The sequence below is a fragment of the Pleurodeles waltl genome, chromosome 3_1 (assembly GCF_031143425.1).
Source record: "Pleurodeles waltl isolate 20211129_DDA chromosome 3_1, aPleWal1.hap1.20221129, whole genome shotgun sequence".
NCBI classification, from domain to species: Eukaryota; Metazoa; Chordata; class Amphibia; order Caudata; family Salamandridae; genus Pleurodeles; species Pleurodeles waltl.
This window is the reverse complement of record NC_090440.1, coordinates 1,740,004,626-1,740,022,034: the sequence shown is the minus strand read 5'-3', so window position 1 is coordinate 1,740,022,034 and position 17,409 is coordinate 1,740,004,626. Positions and strand designations below refer to the sequence as shown.

The following is a 17,409-nucleotide window of genomic DNA, read 5'->3' as shown; positions in this document are numbered from 1 at the left end:
GTACAGCGTGCAACATTCATTGCACCTGCCAGTGCATGCAACAGTAGAGCAAACACAACTACAATCAGTACACCCTACAAGTGTGAAAATTAAGACTCTTTCAGGCCCCCAAAGCTATAAGAATGGCTTGAACCTGAAGGTATTAGTCATTTTAATGTATATTGAGTAAGTAAGATCTTTATTACCAATCAATAAAAATCACTGCAATATAAACAAGCATTGCTAAAATTAGCATATGATAAATTACGACAATAACTCTGTAAAAACATTAAGAAAAGACTGCAACATTGGTGGCGCCAAATTGGGTTAAAATTGATTGATTACGTCAGAATTAGTTACAGAATATCCATTGCAGGTTGCTCATAATGGGGCCAAGGCTTGAATTAATAAACAACTGTTATTGTTTTCCAAATTTAGACAAACAGTGCCACCGTGTGGCAGACTCTCATAAGTGCTGGTGTTGACAATTAAGTGCCTGTGCCCAGTGCTGGAAACCACCAGCTCAAATAAAAGCATTGTAAGAAATGAAATGAAAACCACTATTAGGACATAGAAATTTGTGGATTCCTTGTTTTGTCTCTTAGATTTTTATTTGTATTTTAAATATATCTTAATGGGAGATGTAAGCTCCTTCCTGCTCGTTTCAAACACTCAAATATGCATTAGTCTTCCATTCACTGCACCATGAAGAAACACTCTCAGACAAAGTACTTTTTTCCTCTGCTCCTGTCTCTGTAGTAGATAGCCGACAAAGGATATTGTCTTCTAGCACCTGCTGAGTTAGCAAAGGTTTTGGTACATTAAACAGAAACTATTTTGCTGGGATCAGCTATATCAACTGCGCATGATTAGCAGCTGGAGCCAGATCAGAAGCTAAAGTTTGGCACGCCCCCATGCCCACCACTCAGCATACGTTCTCATCAGTACTCAAGGACATTTGGTATCAGGTATCTGTGACCCCTCACATGCAAAGCCATACAAAAGCTGAGTTTGAATCCAGCTAATGCATGAACAGTACTATTAGTTGGGTGCAGAGTAGGGAGAATAAGAAGCATAAATGGAGTGATTGGGGTTCTGCACCCCTGAACAGATAATTGAGGAGATCCTATTTGGAGCATCGTTAACATATCTGCAGCCCCTTCTGGAATATTGCATTCATGTTTTGTAGGCCATATCTTAAGTGGTGTTACCATAACTCCATGAGCTTCTTCCTAAGTGTTCTATCGAGTTCGGTTAGCCTGAGCCAAAGAATTGCATCCTGTGTTAAGGACAACATCTGGGAGTAGTGTCCTGATTATGGGGTATCACTTGGACTACTGTGTGTAGTTCCGGCAGCCTAGCCCATTTCCAGAGACCCATCTGAGTATTCTGTCCAGTTCTGTTAGCCTGATCTGTAATATTGTGTCCTGTTTTGGAGACACAATATGGGAAATGTGTCCTGATTATGAAGTGTCACCTGGATTATTGTGTGGAGTTCTGGAGGCCTCACCTATTCTGTTCCACAGACTACATCTGGAGAATTTCGTTCAGTTCTGATAGCGTTATGGAGTTTGTTTTGAAAACACCATCTGACGGTTGTGTCCTGATTATGAGTTATGACCTGGACTAGTGTGTGGTGTTCTTGAGGCCCACCTGTTCTGTTCAGTTCTGGAGACAACATTTGGAACATTTTGTCCAGTACTGTTGGCTTGGTCTTTAGTACTTGTTGGAAATGACCCTTTTTATAGGGTTATCCCCAAACCATTTGCCTCTGACTTGCAGTTTTTGACTGTGTCTTGCATTTTGTTTTTGCTGGTTCTAGGACTCTGGGAACTTTACCACTGCTGACCAGTGTTAAGTGCAATTGCTCCCGGTGTAAATTGTATTGGTGACTGGTTTGTCCATGATTATCATTTTTTATTTACTAGTACGTCCCTAATAAAGTGCAGTAGGTTGGCCTAGAGCCTGTACATCAAATCCTGCTAGTGGGCTTGCAGCACTGATTGTGCCACCCACATGAGTAGCCCTGTAAACATCTCACAGATCTGCCACTGCAGTGTCTGTGTGGGCAGTTTTTAACTGCCATTTCGACCTGGCCCACTGCCAGCCCCAAACCTTCCCTTTTACTACATGTAAGTCACCCCTAAGTTAGGCCCAAGGCAGCCCCATGGGCAGGGTGCTATGTATTTAAAGGTAGGGCATGCACTGGTGTGTTTTACATGCCCTGATTGTAAAATACTGCTAAATTTGGTTTTCACTATTGCAGAGTCTATCTCTCCCATAGTGTAACATGGGGATTGCATTGAAATATCTTTTAAGTGCAGTTTCCCGTTAGGAGCAGATAGAGATTTGGAGTTTGGGATCTCTAAACTCACAATCTAAAGATACATCTTTTGGTTGGTTTTTCAATTGTAATTTTGAAAATGCCACTTTTAGAAAGCATGCATTTTTTTTGCTTAACTATTCTGTGCTTCTGTCTGTCAGTGGAATTTACGTCTGGGCCAGGATGCCAGTTGGGCTGTTTGTGAATTCATTGTAGACAGTCACACAAAGGGAGCTAATGTGTGCCCTGCGCTCCCTGATGGGACTTCCTGAGCTAGAGTGGTGGGAGGAGCTGACACTTGCACCTGAAAAGGGCTGTGCCTGTCCTTACACAAAGCAGTCTCCAACCCCCTGGAGTGTGTCTCGGGCCAGGGCAGGGAAAGGCAGGGTCTTGTGAACTACAAAGACTTCTCTTTGAAGTCTGCCTACTTCAAAGACAGAAATGGGTATATGTACCTGACCTCTGACCCCCCAAAGCTAGAATCCTTCTGGACTGAGGACACTCTACCAGGAAGACGAGCTGGATGCTGTAGGGAGGACTGCCACTCTGCCTGGTGCATTGCTGTGCTGGCCTGCTGCTTCTGTTCTGGGAATGAAAGGACTCGACTTTGGTTCCTACATCCTGCTTCCAAAGGTTCTTCAAGGGCTTGGATTGAGCCTGCCTCCTGTTAAGAAGACTCAGGGACATCAAAGACTTCATCTTCAAGCACCTGGGCTTTCTTGCTGAGAGTCCTGACTTGCCAACTGGTGGCAAATCCAGTTCTTGGGCCCTTGGGAGTGAGTTGTGGTGCAACCAAGAAGAAATTAAGTACATTGATTTCCAGAGTGACTTTGGAACTGAGGCTACTGTCCGACTCTGTGCCACTGCCTGAATCGGAGCTGTGGTCCTCGCTGAGTGCAATGACAGTGACCGTTGCCACAGGTCCGTTGCCCCTGCAGTGCCTCTGAAGTCCCGCCACAGAGCGAGGCCCAAGTGCTGTGTCACCAACGCCTGTGACATCAAACTCTGACTCCAGGGCAGCACTTGTGGCTCCAGGGTGTGATTGTGAAACTGCAAAGTTGATGCCTCGCGCCATGACCTGTGACTCCTACTTGTCGTAAGGAACCAACGCCTCTCCACCAACGATGCATCACCTCACCTCCCCTGCTTAGCAGTAAGGAGCCAACGCCTCACCTCCCCAGTAGCAGTAAGGAACTGACGACGCACCGGGTCCGGCGACACCCCACCTCCCCGACTCCGTGCAACATCTTTGTTTCCTCATCGTCTTCAAGGTAAGGTCCCTGTGCCTCCATGACTGTCCTGCACTCCCTCATGAGTGACATTGGACTGTTGGGAACTACTCTTCCAAGATGCCATGATAGCCCCAGTTGGAGCCATTGTGTTTCTAAGTGCAATACTAAGATTTAATATTTGAAAAATCGTATCTTTACTTGTGTATGGTGGACTTTTTTTTGTTTTGGTCTTGTTTTACTCAGATAAATATTAGCTGTTTTCTAAACTGGTGAGGAGTACTTTTGTGGTGTTTTCACTATGTTATTTTGTGCGTACAAATACATTACACACTGCCTCTGAGATAAGCCTGACTGCTTGTGCCAATCTAACAAGGAGGTGAGCAGGGGTTAACTTAGCTGTGTGGCTCCTTTACCCTGACTACAGTGAGGGTCCCTACTTGGACAGGGTGCAAACCACTACCAACTAAGATGCCATTTCTAACAGTACTGTGTCAGGTTTTGGAGACACCATCTGAGGGTTGTGTCCTGATTATGAGGTATCACCTGCACCATTATGTGGAGTTCTGGAGACATTATCTGTTCTGTTCCGTTCCAGACACCCATCTGAATTATTTTGTCCAGTTCTGTTAGCCTGATCTATAGGATTTTATTGTGTTTCGGGCCTTAGCTGTTGTGTTCCGTTCCAGAGACCACATCTGGAGTACTTTGTCCAGTTCTGGAGGGCACTAGTGAAACATTTTGCCAGTAACACTATGATATACATACTGACGGTGCGGACAGTTATTTACTGACTGGAACAGCTTTCATGGGGTGAGGAGGAGACAAAACAGTTAATCACTAAGGGTTATTGTGCCAACATAACGCCTCCTCTGGCCCTCAGGTGAAAGGGAGCAGTCAGACATCGGTCAGGCAGAAAGGAAAAAACAGAGTCTAAGCAGCCTGCCATGGATTACATCACTCTACAAAATGTTTGCTTCCTTTCAGGTCAGGGACAAGGCATTCCGTGCTCTGCGACCAGTGCTTGTACTTCACAAGTACAGCGTTGTCGCCCTCGTGCGCTGTCTAGTTGCTCCTGCAGGCACTGCAGTGGTCCCAGTGTGATTGCTAAGGTACACTGTGCCATTCAGGAACTCTTTGCAGCATCACAGATTGTGCATTCACACCAGTATCGCATTGCTGCGCCGGATTTGTTGTAAAATAACAGTATGAGCAGGACTGGTGATAGTGCCATTTCTGTTATTAATTACAAACGACAATGTCATAACACCTCCTCAGTAGGAGAGTGGCCAGCATTATCCATTCAAGTAACATCTCCAAGCAGTTTTCATTTACAAGCAGAATTTTGAGTGGGGAGGAGCCCTTCACTCCTTAAACAGAAGACAGGGTTATCTACATGTGTTTTTATGGGTTTTGACATTTAAATCTTCTGATCGCATTTGTTCACTAGGTTGGGACACTTTCCACCAAAGTGCTGATCTGTCTGTTCCTCTCTTGTATGCTTTTCGCAGGTCCCTGCCCTCTACGGAATCGATACACGGATGTTGGCCAAAACCATCAGAGATAAGGTCAGTCTCCCCTGCACCCCCTCCTGCAACAGTTGCATCATCGTCTCACCATAGAACAATCCAAGCAGTCTCCAGGGTCAATTCTGACCAGTGGCCCAGTGCTGAATTTCTGAAACATGCACCCCTTCTGTGAATTTTGTGCCTTATGAAGAATCCGATGGATTTTTAAAAATATGCATTTTTCATCACACTTTTTCAGAAAGTAGTTGAAATATATTGTTCACACAGAAAGGGTCAGCCTTTCAACAGGCTGCAGAATTGTTTTCACAATCCTGTAAAAGAAAATTCAGTGCAGTCTGTTTTGGATAATGTTCCACAGCTGGCCCTGTCTCAGCACTGCTGGACTTTCAGTGGTGGCCATCTGTTGTGAATGTGCTCCTTTCCCCTAACCTGCATCCCTGCCTTTGTTATGTGTAAACTCCCACCAATGTGAATATGTGCCCCAGGTGTGTAAGTAAAATCGATGCTTCCTTAAGGTATCGGGACATAAGTCAAGGTTTGCTATTCATGTGAGAGAAGACATTATTCCTTCTTACCACACCTTCCTGGTTTTGTTGTGACACGGAAATTGATATGTAGACTTTTGAAACCCATTGACAGATACACTGCTTTTGTCCCCACAGGGTATTGTTCTGGGAAAGATTGAGTTTGAAGGTGAGCCGGTGGAATTTGTCGACCCCAACAAGAGAAACTTGATTGCCGAAGTGTCGACCAAGGTGAGAGCATGTCTGATGTGGGTGCGGAAAAACGTAGGGTTGGAATGTATCCCTCTTGTCACCTTCTTCTCTCACCCGATTTTAACATGGTCTTTGGAGAAGATTCTATATTTTGCACTAAGTTACGGTCAAATTAGTGATGCTGCTTTCGAGCAGTTGAGGAGCCAACATAGCAGCGGCGACTTGTCAAGCGATATCTTCTCCTTTACAAAAGCCTCTTAAAGCTTAGCCTTTACACTCGGTAGGGAACCTGCAGTTAGTTTGCTTGGTGCAGTTGTCTTCTTGTTTCGGCTACTGAAAAAGAGATTGTACTACTTATTGGGAAATCTATTTCACAACCCTGCTTTGATTATGGGCACCCAGATTTCTCTGCAGTGCTCGCTCCACAGTACAGAAGCCCTCTCGTGTTTCCACTTCTACTCTTTCACCCCTTCCTTCTGCTCTGTTCTTCAACCAGCAAAGACGTCGATTGCTGAACAAAGCGCCTGGTGTACTGTGCGCCTGTACCGTGAGCCTGCTCGAACCAGGCTTCCAGATTCAATCACTGGTGACGTGCACCTGATCCCCACAGTAGAGTGCCTTCTGCAGCCCATGGGCCCACGCACCGCAGGGTGCAGAATGGAATAACAGAGCGGTGGTTCTCCTGCTTCTGTATTCTGTGCATTCATGGACTAGACTGTGGTAATAGACCACATCCACCCTCGAGGGGGCCCCAGGATCCCTCAAAGGCCAGAATGCTGAGCACGAGTCTATTGAAAATCACAACGCTGATCCTGCTGGGTGGCAATGCCTCTGCAGTGGCACCAGTGGCGTAACAAAGGCCCCCGCAGCCCCCACGGTGCGGGTGCCCCGTGCTCCAGGGGCCCCCCTCAGCACAGTACACTGTGTAGGGGTGGCAGGCCCCTGACTGGGTCCAATGGGGAGGGGCCCTCCTCCAGGTACTTTGTGGGGAGGGAGGTGGCGGGAGGGCTCAGGTTTCCTTACGCCACTGAGTGGCACCACCAAGTAGAGTGCTTGTGTAGGCCGTTATTTCTCCTGGGACAATGCTCCTCGTGGGTGTTAGTTCACATGGCACCACCTCGACACTTGCTGTCTGATATTAGTTTCTGCGTTCTTCACTACTAGTATATACAGGCGCCTGAAGCTTGCTGTCCGAAATAGCAACACAGATTAAGAATGCCTGGTGCGCCCCCCCTGCGTCTGCGGCGTGCTTCCCTGTGCTTGTCTTGTTGGCCTTTGTTTGTCTGCCTGTCTGGGCGGCAATGACTAATCAATAAACTGTCCAACTACATTAAAGAGCACATTTGTGAAACAGGGTTTTATGAGCCAGAACGGTGCTGGTTTTGCGGCCTACTGGTGCATAGGGGTATTCTGGGGATTGTGGACAGACGGTGTGTCCATGCTAGTTTGTCTTCTTGATTTCTGCTGGCTAGCATTCGTGCTGATCAATAATTTGTACAACTGAATCAGATGTAGTAGTTGTGAAAAAGGAACTATACAATTTAGGTCTCTCCTCGCCTTCTCAATTGAGAATGGACATGCATGGAGTTGGGGAAGGTAACATGCCACCATATTGAGCGTAGTTCGCACTAAGGGCCATATTTATACTTTTTTAGCGCTGCATTTGCGCCGCTTTTTGACACAAAAAACGGCGCAAAGTAAAAAAAAGACAATTGTATTTTGCAAGTTTGCACCTCTTTTGCGTCAACAAATGACGCAAATGCGGCGCTAAAAAAGTATAAATATGGGCCTAAATGTTTTTTTGCTCTTGGAGTTTATAGTGCCCTCTATTAAACGAATGAATAAAGGTGAATGTGACCACAGAATGCCATGAGTAGGTGTCATTCTCCATTAGAGGGGAAGGGCAGTAGTTCCTGTTTGGGGTGGGGGAGTTGCTGGAACTCCAATCCTGAGTTTGTGGTCAGAGCATGGAATCAGCAACACAAGTGGTGTGTCCTGTTTTTTTACAGGTTTGTCCCACATTTGAGTAATTAGTCCCAGTGCCCTTACTCAGCTGGTGCCGGACGTCGTATGTCTCATTTTGCTGTCTAAAAAGCAGGCCCGGACAGGAAACCCAAAGCAGCCCAGGCAAATTTTGTTCGACCAGCCCCCGTAGGGTGCATAGCAAGTGAGAGTAGCGCGCGAGAGTCTGAGCACTAGAAGGGAGCTTGGGGGGTTCTCCCCCAAGAAAATTTGGGGAAAAATGGCAAAAATGGGGCCTTCTACAACACATTTTTCATCGTATATCCAATTGTATTAGTTATTAAAGCATAATAAATTATGACCGTACATTGAGGCAGAATACGGAAATCTTTATTGGGGCTCTTCAATGATTCCCTCACGATCACCTTCCAACGGTGCATCTCATCTCTCCATAGCCCCTCTCTCACATGTATTACATGTGTTTAATAGCACCTCTTTTCCCAGTGTAAGGTGTTGGAGAACTTTACGTATCACACACATACAGAGACAATGAATCATACATGTGTAAAGCAGTGTATAGAAAATGTGACATAAGACAAAGGGGACTGCAGGGTGCAAGATTCGCATGTCATCCATACTGGTAGGCATTTTTAAGAGTGCTTGGTCTGGGGAAGCATAAGCACAGAATTCAGAACATAACACAGTGGTTAGGGTTGACTTTACTGATAAGAATTTGTTTCTATCCAAAGAAACCCTTTTTAGCAAAATTAGGATAGTTAAAGACTGGGAAAAAACATAACTTTCCAATCTCTACCATGATGTTTGTGTGCAGCTCTTCAATGGCAGTTCACAGCTCACTGTGCTAGATTATGATTGTAACTTATGAACTGCACAATAACAGAAGGATCTCTGTGACAAAAGCAGTAACCCGCTGAGCTATGCACATTAAAAACTGTTCTGTGATCTGCATAGTACATCTTCTTTACAGCAGGCATATTAACCCTGTGTGCTACCTTAGGTAAGTTAAAACTGTCACTAGACAAAAATATAATCTCTCTCCAGCAAGTTTATTAATCACCAGAGTTATCCTGGCACTTTTAATGCTGCCTGAAAGCTGCTGAGTGTACAAGGAACTTTTACAGTGCTTTTAAAAATGCTGAACTGCTACAAAACCGGACCCCAGTAGCAAAAGTGGCCCCCACCCTTCCAGACTCCTGAGGAAAAGCTCGAAGCCCCATGCTGCCATGTCTGGCCTTGTTAAAAGACACCTTAAGCCACCTGGCAGGGACTCCATATCTTACTATCTTATTTATGCACTGTTGAAAACATGCCTGTCTGTGGCTGGGAGGGAGACGCTGCACCATGGGGATTTTAGTGTGCCCTACACAATATAGCATCGGGACATGATCACCTTTAGAGATGTTAATATTGAATGTGGAGACCTGCAATCAAACAACTCTGAACATGTAAATGAAAGCAATGCTGGGGGCATATCCTGAGAATAGCCTCCTTCAAGGTGCACGCATAGGGTCAGATCAGGGGACAGAGGCACAAGGAGAGTATTATTTGCCCAAGATCAAACAATTTAGTAAAGTTGGAGGTCCCCGATTGTAATGTAGTACTGTAGCGCTGCTGGCTGTAATATAGTAATACCACATTACATTTAGGTGCAGTCTCTATGAGAGTGTGCATTACCTGCCCACTCTCGCTCTAGGTAATATCCAGTTCAAGTTTTTTTTTCACCACATAATAACATCTCTTACATTTTTTCTAAGTACTCCCAATCTTGGAAAAAATGGGGATAGAAGAATAAGTTCAAACGTCAATTGCTCAAGAGCTTACAATTTAGAGCCAAATCAGGAGGCCAGGAGTAAATGCTGTCTCCGGGTTCCACAGTTTTATCCAGCCTACAAGACCGCAACTGGGATTCTAATGGAAAGTGCACGGGACTACATTCCCCAGGAAATGTCACCGTATAATGCGCTCTACCCAGATTCATAATTCAGTGTTTATTCCCATCATATTTACAGAAAGCAGTTAAACCAGGATTAGATGTTAAACCTAGCAATCGTTTCTGCCACCCCAGTGATTTGCCCTCCTTGTTAGGGTGTCTGCTAAGGCAGTTTGTATACACTGACTGCCTATATTGTGCCTATTTTCGCCCCTTTCCCCTCAGTATTTTTAGATAACGGGTAAAAGGCAGTAGATTGTGAAAACTTCTCTTTAGGCCCTAGGCCCATAGGTGGTTACTGGGCAGTATATGTAGTGGATACTGTTGTTTACCATTGGTGTTTCAAGTCGTAGGACTATCTGACCTCATTTACATGATGGCGTTATTAATTTTGCAATTGTATCTGACCGACTGTACCAGTGTTGAGCAGGCAAACCTTACTCTAGGTGGAAACGTGTTTGACTTAAAACACAGAACGACACTCTCAGAGCTCAATATTCATCGAAGCGATCTTTTATGAGGGCCTTCTTTACAGAATGTGGCTATGGATTTAAACATGAAAAATGTTCTCTGTGACTCATAATCCCTCTTGTTCCCCACCAAACATCTGCTAAGATGTCTATGTTTGCAAAGTGTCTCAGTCCACACAAAGTGCCTACTCATGCGCAAAGTGCCATGTGAGGTCCTAATGGAAACTTGGCCACCCTAGAAGCGCTCAAACCTATGTTGGGCCTAACACTTCTTGCTGCATGTCCATGACACATACACTGCTGAACGGTCATTGTATAGCCAGCTCGGAGCAGAAATGGTCAAGCTGTGCAGTGAGTAGAAATCTCATCACTCAGGTGCCTGCAAGAGTCCGGAAGCAGCACACAGGCTGTTTTGTGGTGGGCACTACCCCTAGAAACTATTTTCTACAGAAGGGGTCTTCAAAATGGGGGCAGGACCCCTCCTAGGGGGAGCTCAAGTGATCCCAGGGGGGCGCCAGGCTCTGGCCAAAAGAAGCATTATACAGTTAAAAGTGCTTTGTTTTAAGTAGAAACATGTTTCTGCACTTTTAACTAGGTAACCATACTTAACAGAAATGTTTAAATAAGTCTATACATATTTAAACATTGCCATCTTTATAAAAAAAAATGAGAAAAATTCTGTGGGGGTTCCAATGATTTTTATTTTTCAACTGGTGGGGCATGGGATTAAAAAGTTTGAAGATCACTGGTCAACAGTTTTTTTGCTTAATTATTTCGCTCGATGCCCTGTTTTGACAAAAACAAATGGCTGTTGTTTAGTGAGGGAGAGGGGCTGAGATAGGAGGACTTTGGAGGTTGAGGGGCAGAGATATAAAGAATAAACGACGAAAGAATGGGATAGAGGAAAGGTAGCCAAGGGAAGTAATTAGAAAAAGACAGAGAGAGATCAATGGGTGGAGGGAGAGAGAAAGTCAGGATTTGAAAATAAGGGGACGAATCCAGCATTAATGGCCTTGCTATACTTAGGGGCGTAGCTTGGTCATTAAGATGGGGGGTGTAAGAGACAAGCAAGGCGCATGAGAGGGGCTTAAGTTGCAGTGCAAAGTGTGAGGAACGCCTATTGGTAGGAGCACTGAGATTAACACAATATTTAGTAAAATAACATCTTAGATGAGAGCGAGGGAGTGAGTTTTTGTCAGTGCATGCATGTAAAAATCCGAGGTGAAATCTGACAGACATCATCATACCCGACTGAGAGCATCTCAGAAAATGCATTTATTAAAGGGGCCTAACGCCCCCTCCCCCCCCCCCCACCCCCACCCAAAAAAACCAAACCCTTGGCTATTCCTGTTACTTCTTCTCGTGAACATGGGACACCGTCTGACTAAATGAAGCTGGCAATTAGCTCCATTCCGTTACGGCAGTAATTACCAGGAGATGATCTATCAACGTGTGGCCTGCAGCTCTTCATGCAGACAAACCCGCGTGGCGGAGGGCGCGAGGTCAGGCGCGGGCTCTTCTCAGAGAGCGATTATGACGGAAGTGACTGATCGCCCTCTGCCTCGCGTTGCCTTGCGTGGCGTGGGCTGCTTGCGCACCCGCGGGAGGGAGGCCAGGCAGTCGCAGCGAGTAGAGGCCTGCGCGTAGAGGTAGTTTCGTGGTCAGGTATTGTACCGTATCCGAGCGCGAGAGCACTGCAGATACTAAACACCGAGCCACTACGTCACAAGGAGAGGCTGCGCTAAGAGGCACGGTGCCCCAGGGCGCAATTCTGTACGACGAGGTACAGTGCCAGTGCTGGATGTTCCAAACACGATAAGAAAATGTATAGAAATAGCAGTCTAAGAGGCTATGACGTACTGTGTGGAGAGTAAAGCTGCCACTGTGCAGGTCATTTTACAGAACTCTACAATTACCCAGTGATATGCTGTACAGAGAGGCGAGGGGGTCGCTACGAAACATATTGTACAGAAGTAAAACGGCAGAGATACTGTTAAGAGATGTTCAATCTTTCAGCGAGAGTTATTGCAACGAGCAAAACATAACCGGTGATAACGTGAATATTCACAAATGTGTCACCGTAGAAGTGAGGGATACTGAACAAGGAGGACCATCTGTACTGTGCAGAGAGCTACATCTACAAGAAATACCCTGAAAGGCACTCAGGAGCTGTAATGCGTCAGTGTGTCAGTGTTTACAGACGTACAATGATCAATTGAACGGTGCTGCACAAAGCGTTATGTTCCAGTCAGTGAAAGTGAATAGAGCTGTGCAATGATACATTTAGAGATGCTTTACTCAGAGCTGCAGTGTTTTAGTGAACAGTACTGCACAGCGAGCAGCAGGGCTATAGCGAGGCACGGCGCCTCAATGAAAGGTACTAAAGAAAGGCGCAGTGTTGTAGTGACTAATAGTGTACTAAGAGGTACAGTGCTTCAGAGAGGTACATTGCTTCAGTGAGATACACTGAAGTGAGTGATATTGTACAGAGAAGTATGGTGATTTAACAAACTGCACTGAAAAGAGCTGTAATGTTCAAAGCTGTACGGCAGATAACCTATTAGCTGCTGGGCTTACTTCCCCCCCCTAGTGCTGAACCTGTTTTTTGGCGGTTTGGGGTAGTTCACGCATAGGCCTTCATAACTTTTTGTCCACATAAACTATCCACGCCAAATTTGCGTTCTTTTTTTCCCACATCCTAGGGATTCTAAAGGTACCCAAAGTTTGTGGGTTCCCCTGGAGGAGACCAAGAAACTTGGCGATTGTGCCCCCCAGTGGTAAACATACCTTTTTTTAAAGAGTGTGCCCCCGGTGGTGGGGCGGCCCATTTTCCAAGAGGTTGACCTCCCCAAGTGAAATCCCTGGTGTCTAGTGGGGATTCCTGGCCCTCGATTGCAGCTGCGCTGCGATCGAGGGCCAGGAAACCGTTTCAGGAAGGCCTTATTTAAAAGAGAATCTCCCCTTTCAAACGAGGCCTTCCCGAACGTCAGGGAGGCCTGTTGGGGACCATTTTCCCCACCGGAGCAGGAAGTGGCCTTATGGCCGCTTCCTGCTCTGGTGGGAAAAACAGATAGTGACGTCAAAAAGGGGCGGGTGGGGGGTCAGGGAGAGACATGAAAGATCTTCCATGTCTCCCAGGTTTTTTTTTAAATAAATAAAAATTCTCTTTTTTAACCCTCTCCCTGGTGTCGGCCACTTGTCTGTGACCAGCACCCAAGGGGTTAAGCGAGGTATCGTGCAGAGGTGCAATGTTTCAGTGAGTATTTGTGTATAGGGAGGTAGAGGGATTCAGAGTGGGGCCTTTTCTTCAGTAGAACATATTGAAGAAAAGTGCTTTAAATGGGCAGGTACTGTGTGGAACTGTGTACCTGCACTTCTTTAATTTAACGGGAGAGTACTGGTATTCTCAGGAGTAGTGAGTAACTGCACTTCTATATTTCAGTTTAAAGTGCTGTTTAAGGGAGATGTAATACTTCAGTGAGCTATGCTGTTCAAGGAAACACAGTGTAAGAGGGTCTCCATGCTACATTCAGAGAGCTGCAGTGTTTTAGTGAATAATAATGTAACAATAAGTATAGTGCTTCAATGAAAGATGCCGAAGAGACTGTAGTGCTTCAGTGAGTGATGATGTGCTTCATTTAGAGATAGCCTACTTACAGCTGGCATGCTTTATTGAGTAATAATAGAGTACAGAGAGTTGTAGTAATTCTTTGAAAGGTATTGAATTGTATAGTTGTGTTTCAGCGTGTGATAGTGTACAGAGAGGACTAGTGCTTCATTTAGGGGTAATATTAAAATCTACAATATTTTCGTGAACAATAATGTACCAACAAGTTTGGTGGTTTAATGTAAGGTAAAGGTGGTTTTCATTAGAGGTAGGCGAGCCACCAGATTAACAGGGAAAACCAAGCAAGAACTGAGCCAAAGGTCCGGCTTGGCTCTAGAAACCCATGCACGAGCCAAGCCCTGAAAATGATTGCCATGTACACCATCCAGCAAGCATCACCTAAAGATGACAAAGTCTGCTAAAAAATCAAACAAGTTTATTCTTAAAAATACCAAAACTTTGCCCTGCATAAGGCACATTATTTTACTGCACCGAGCTGTACTTATTAAAAGTGATAATTTCAAAACATGAACTTAGAACTATTCCGGTCCCTGCCTCCGCCCTGGCAACAGTGCTATTAATGAGCTAAGAAGCAAGCCAGTTATTCTGTGCACCCGGTTTGTAGCCCAGAGTTTTATAGGTAGGGAAATCAAATAATATACAATTATTTTTATACAATTCATTCTCTGAACTCACCTATTTGAAGGTGTTTTAATATGTGATAATGAAGTAAAAAGAGAATTGGTGAAATAAAATATTTGCCTAAGATCATATAATGTAGTTAAGCAGGAAGTTGTGGTTACTTTTAGGATTCCTGGTTTCACTTTGTACATGTTAGTCACTAAATGGCTATCTGTTTATCTCACCTTTTACCTCAATGTTAATGCTTTTATTTTAACTTTTTGACCATCAGGGTAGAGTGTTGGTGGCAGGTAGAAACCACATAAAAACTCGGCTCGTTTTGGGCTTGGGGACCTTGAGCTGAGCCAGGCATTGGGATTCAGCCTTGATCGAGCTTTCAATGGCTTGCCCACCTCTAGCTTTCATTTGCAGCAGACATCTGGCGAAAACCACTGAGCAGTGACCAATATTGACATGCTAGATTATCTTCTGCAGTAGCCCCAACTGGCCTCCTAACCATTATTACATGATGTGGGAACATAATGTGCTCTGGAAAGGCCATGTTCACCCATTTAAGACATCTTGGTGCTGAATAATAGATGTTGATTGTTTTCCAGCTTTCCAGGTACTCATTGAGCCAACTTTGGGAACATGAAAGGCTGGGTGGACCCGCCAGGATTTGAATCCCTGACCATCGGGTCAAACGCAAACCCTTGGATTGGATGCATTAGTTTACTGTGCCTTAGATCTAGCATCACCTTACCCTTGGCTGCTGATTTCAGCTGAGAAGAATTTAAAGATCCCTTACTTTATTTACAGCACCTCTCACAAACTGATAAATCATAGTTATTTCTTTTTAAGGTCGAGCTTGCAGGAGCGTACGCTAGCTCATGCGTCTCACTTGCGAGACACTATTGTTCACAAAAGGGACTTGGAGCCTGCCCAATTCTTATCATTTGTGTGCTTCAGCATCAGTCTTCTTTGCAGCATCCCTACTTGGTTAGTCCAGCTGAAATGTCACTTTTGATGCTTGTTGTGGATCACGGACCAAGCAGAGATTGATTCAGCTTAATCAGTCCCCGTCCGCTGCTCCTAAAGTGATTGGCGTACTATTTCTTCTCCCTCCCTCTCCCGCATTTTTTAAGCAGCTGTTGTGCTAGAGTATCACTATCAGCTGATTATCAGAACACAGCTGTTCCAGACGCGTAGAAAGTTCAATTCATTCCTCTGTAGTATGTCAGGAAATTCATCACCCAACCCCGTAGTGTACAACAGGTGTGGTGTTAAACGACCAATGGCAATCACATGTTCGGAGAAAAACAACAGCCGACACGTGTTTCGTCAGAATTGACTTTTTCAAGGCTCCAATATATGGAAGTACCACGTTGTATTGTGAGGCTCCAGTAGCCAATGGTGATGTGGATGTTACATAGCATGAGCTATAAGGAGTATTTGAAGACCATGATAAACCTTGGTACAAAAGCAGCAAGAGTGAGTTCACGCTGTGGACGGCGTCAACAGCGTGAACTCACTCTTGCTGCTTTTGTACCAATAAATTGAACTTTCTACGCATTTGTGATGTGCGGTGGTTCTTCGTCTTCTTACAAATCTGCTGTGGTCTTCTCTAGGCGACAGTTTATGCACCCTGTGGCTGGGTGTTAAACCACTTGAGCACTCCTACCTGTAACAGAGACTCTATCGAAATGGACTTTGTATCTATGTGCTATCTTACTTTGGAAGTCCGCACCATCTTTTACACAGCCACAACCTTTGTTGCTATTTGTGTATATATACACAGCTGCTCCAGACGCTGGCTGGAAACCTAGAACATTGCTGCTTTGTTTCACAGTAAATAGCATGTTTACTTTTTCATGTATTACGAAATTAATGTGCTAATTACTGCAATGCGATGGCTTAAACTGCCTGCATTCGAGGTATGCATGGAAACATATGGCTCCCCCTTTTCACATCAGCCTTAATTACCTCCCCATTATAAAGTCCATGGATTATCCAAACGATCATTGTGCAGACATTTCCGGAACTGTATCCCTCTCTGGGCTTACTGGTCCATTAACAAAACAAGTTGGTGCCTTCTTTAGAAAGCAGAGCAACAATTAGAGAAAACAATGAAGGGAGGGGCATAAAAGCAGATTGCTTTAGCGATAGCTGCATGGTGGGTGGTGCGATTTAAAGTTGTGATATAGGAAAATAATGTGTTTCACAGCACGCATTACAGCATCCTTTCCGTTTGTATGTGCAGTAAGTACATGCTGCTAGTATAACTGAATTTCTATTTACTCACTAACTCGACCTTGGAAGTAAGAAAGGCTTGGTTAACCATAGAAGCTTTTAAATGCTTTACTTGCAGATGAGAGGCACAGTATGTCAGCAGTGAGTGCTGAAATCACTAAACCGACTCGGGGCTCTTGGATGATTCCACCCAAATAAATCATATTCATGTTATAAGCCTTAGAAGGATAAATGGCTGAGTTAACCATAAGACCTGCACACTGCTGACAATGTGCTTAGCTCAGTGAACTATCAAGTGGCAAGCATTGACAAAGCCAATAGGTGCCGCCTATACAAGATCTATTGGCTTTGTCAATATTTATTTAACCATGTTGCACAGCAGCGTGGCCGCTATGCAACATGGCTGAAAGTATAAAAAAAATGTTCTATGACGTGGCAAGTGTTGACTGCGGTATACCGCTTTCATTTTGTTTCCTTTCAGTCATGTTGCACAACTGCAGTGCTGCTGTGCAACACAGTTAAAAAAAAAACATTGACAAAGCCAATAGATCCCTTATAGGCGAGACCCATTACCATTGCCAATGTCTTATTTAACTTCCTGCTTTACGCACGGTATTTATGTACCGCGTAAACAGTGGGGTGCTCTGGAGACTTGACAGCAGCCCAGTGTAACGACAGGCCGGAACATAGTCAGTGTCGTAAAGGAGACAGTGTGGTAGTCTCCTAGGGCAGGTTACGACTAGTCAACCCATCTTAACCCCTGGAGACACAG

General features: G+C 44.8%; 1 protein-coding gene across 1 annotated transcript in view; it reads left to right on the top strand.

Annotated features, from left to right (window-relative positions):
- The window catches only part of CPS1 (carbamoyl-phosphate synthase 1), a 159,203-nt gene that overhangs the window by 24,908 nt on the left and 116,886 nt on the right, over positions 1-17,409 (top strand). The window contains exons 5-6 of the mRNA XM_069225655.1: positions 5,043-5,099; positions 5,723-5,815. Coding sequence (XP_069081756.1) covers positions 5,043-5,099; positions 5,723-5,815 — 150 coding nt within the window. The remainder of the gene's footprint in view (positions 1-5,042; positions 5,100-5,722; positions 5,816-17,409) is intronic.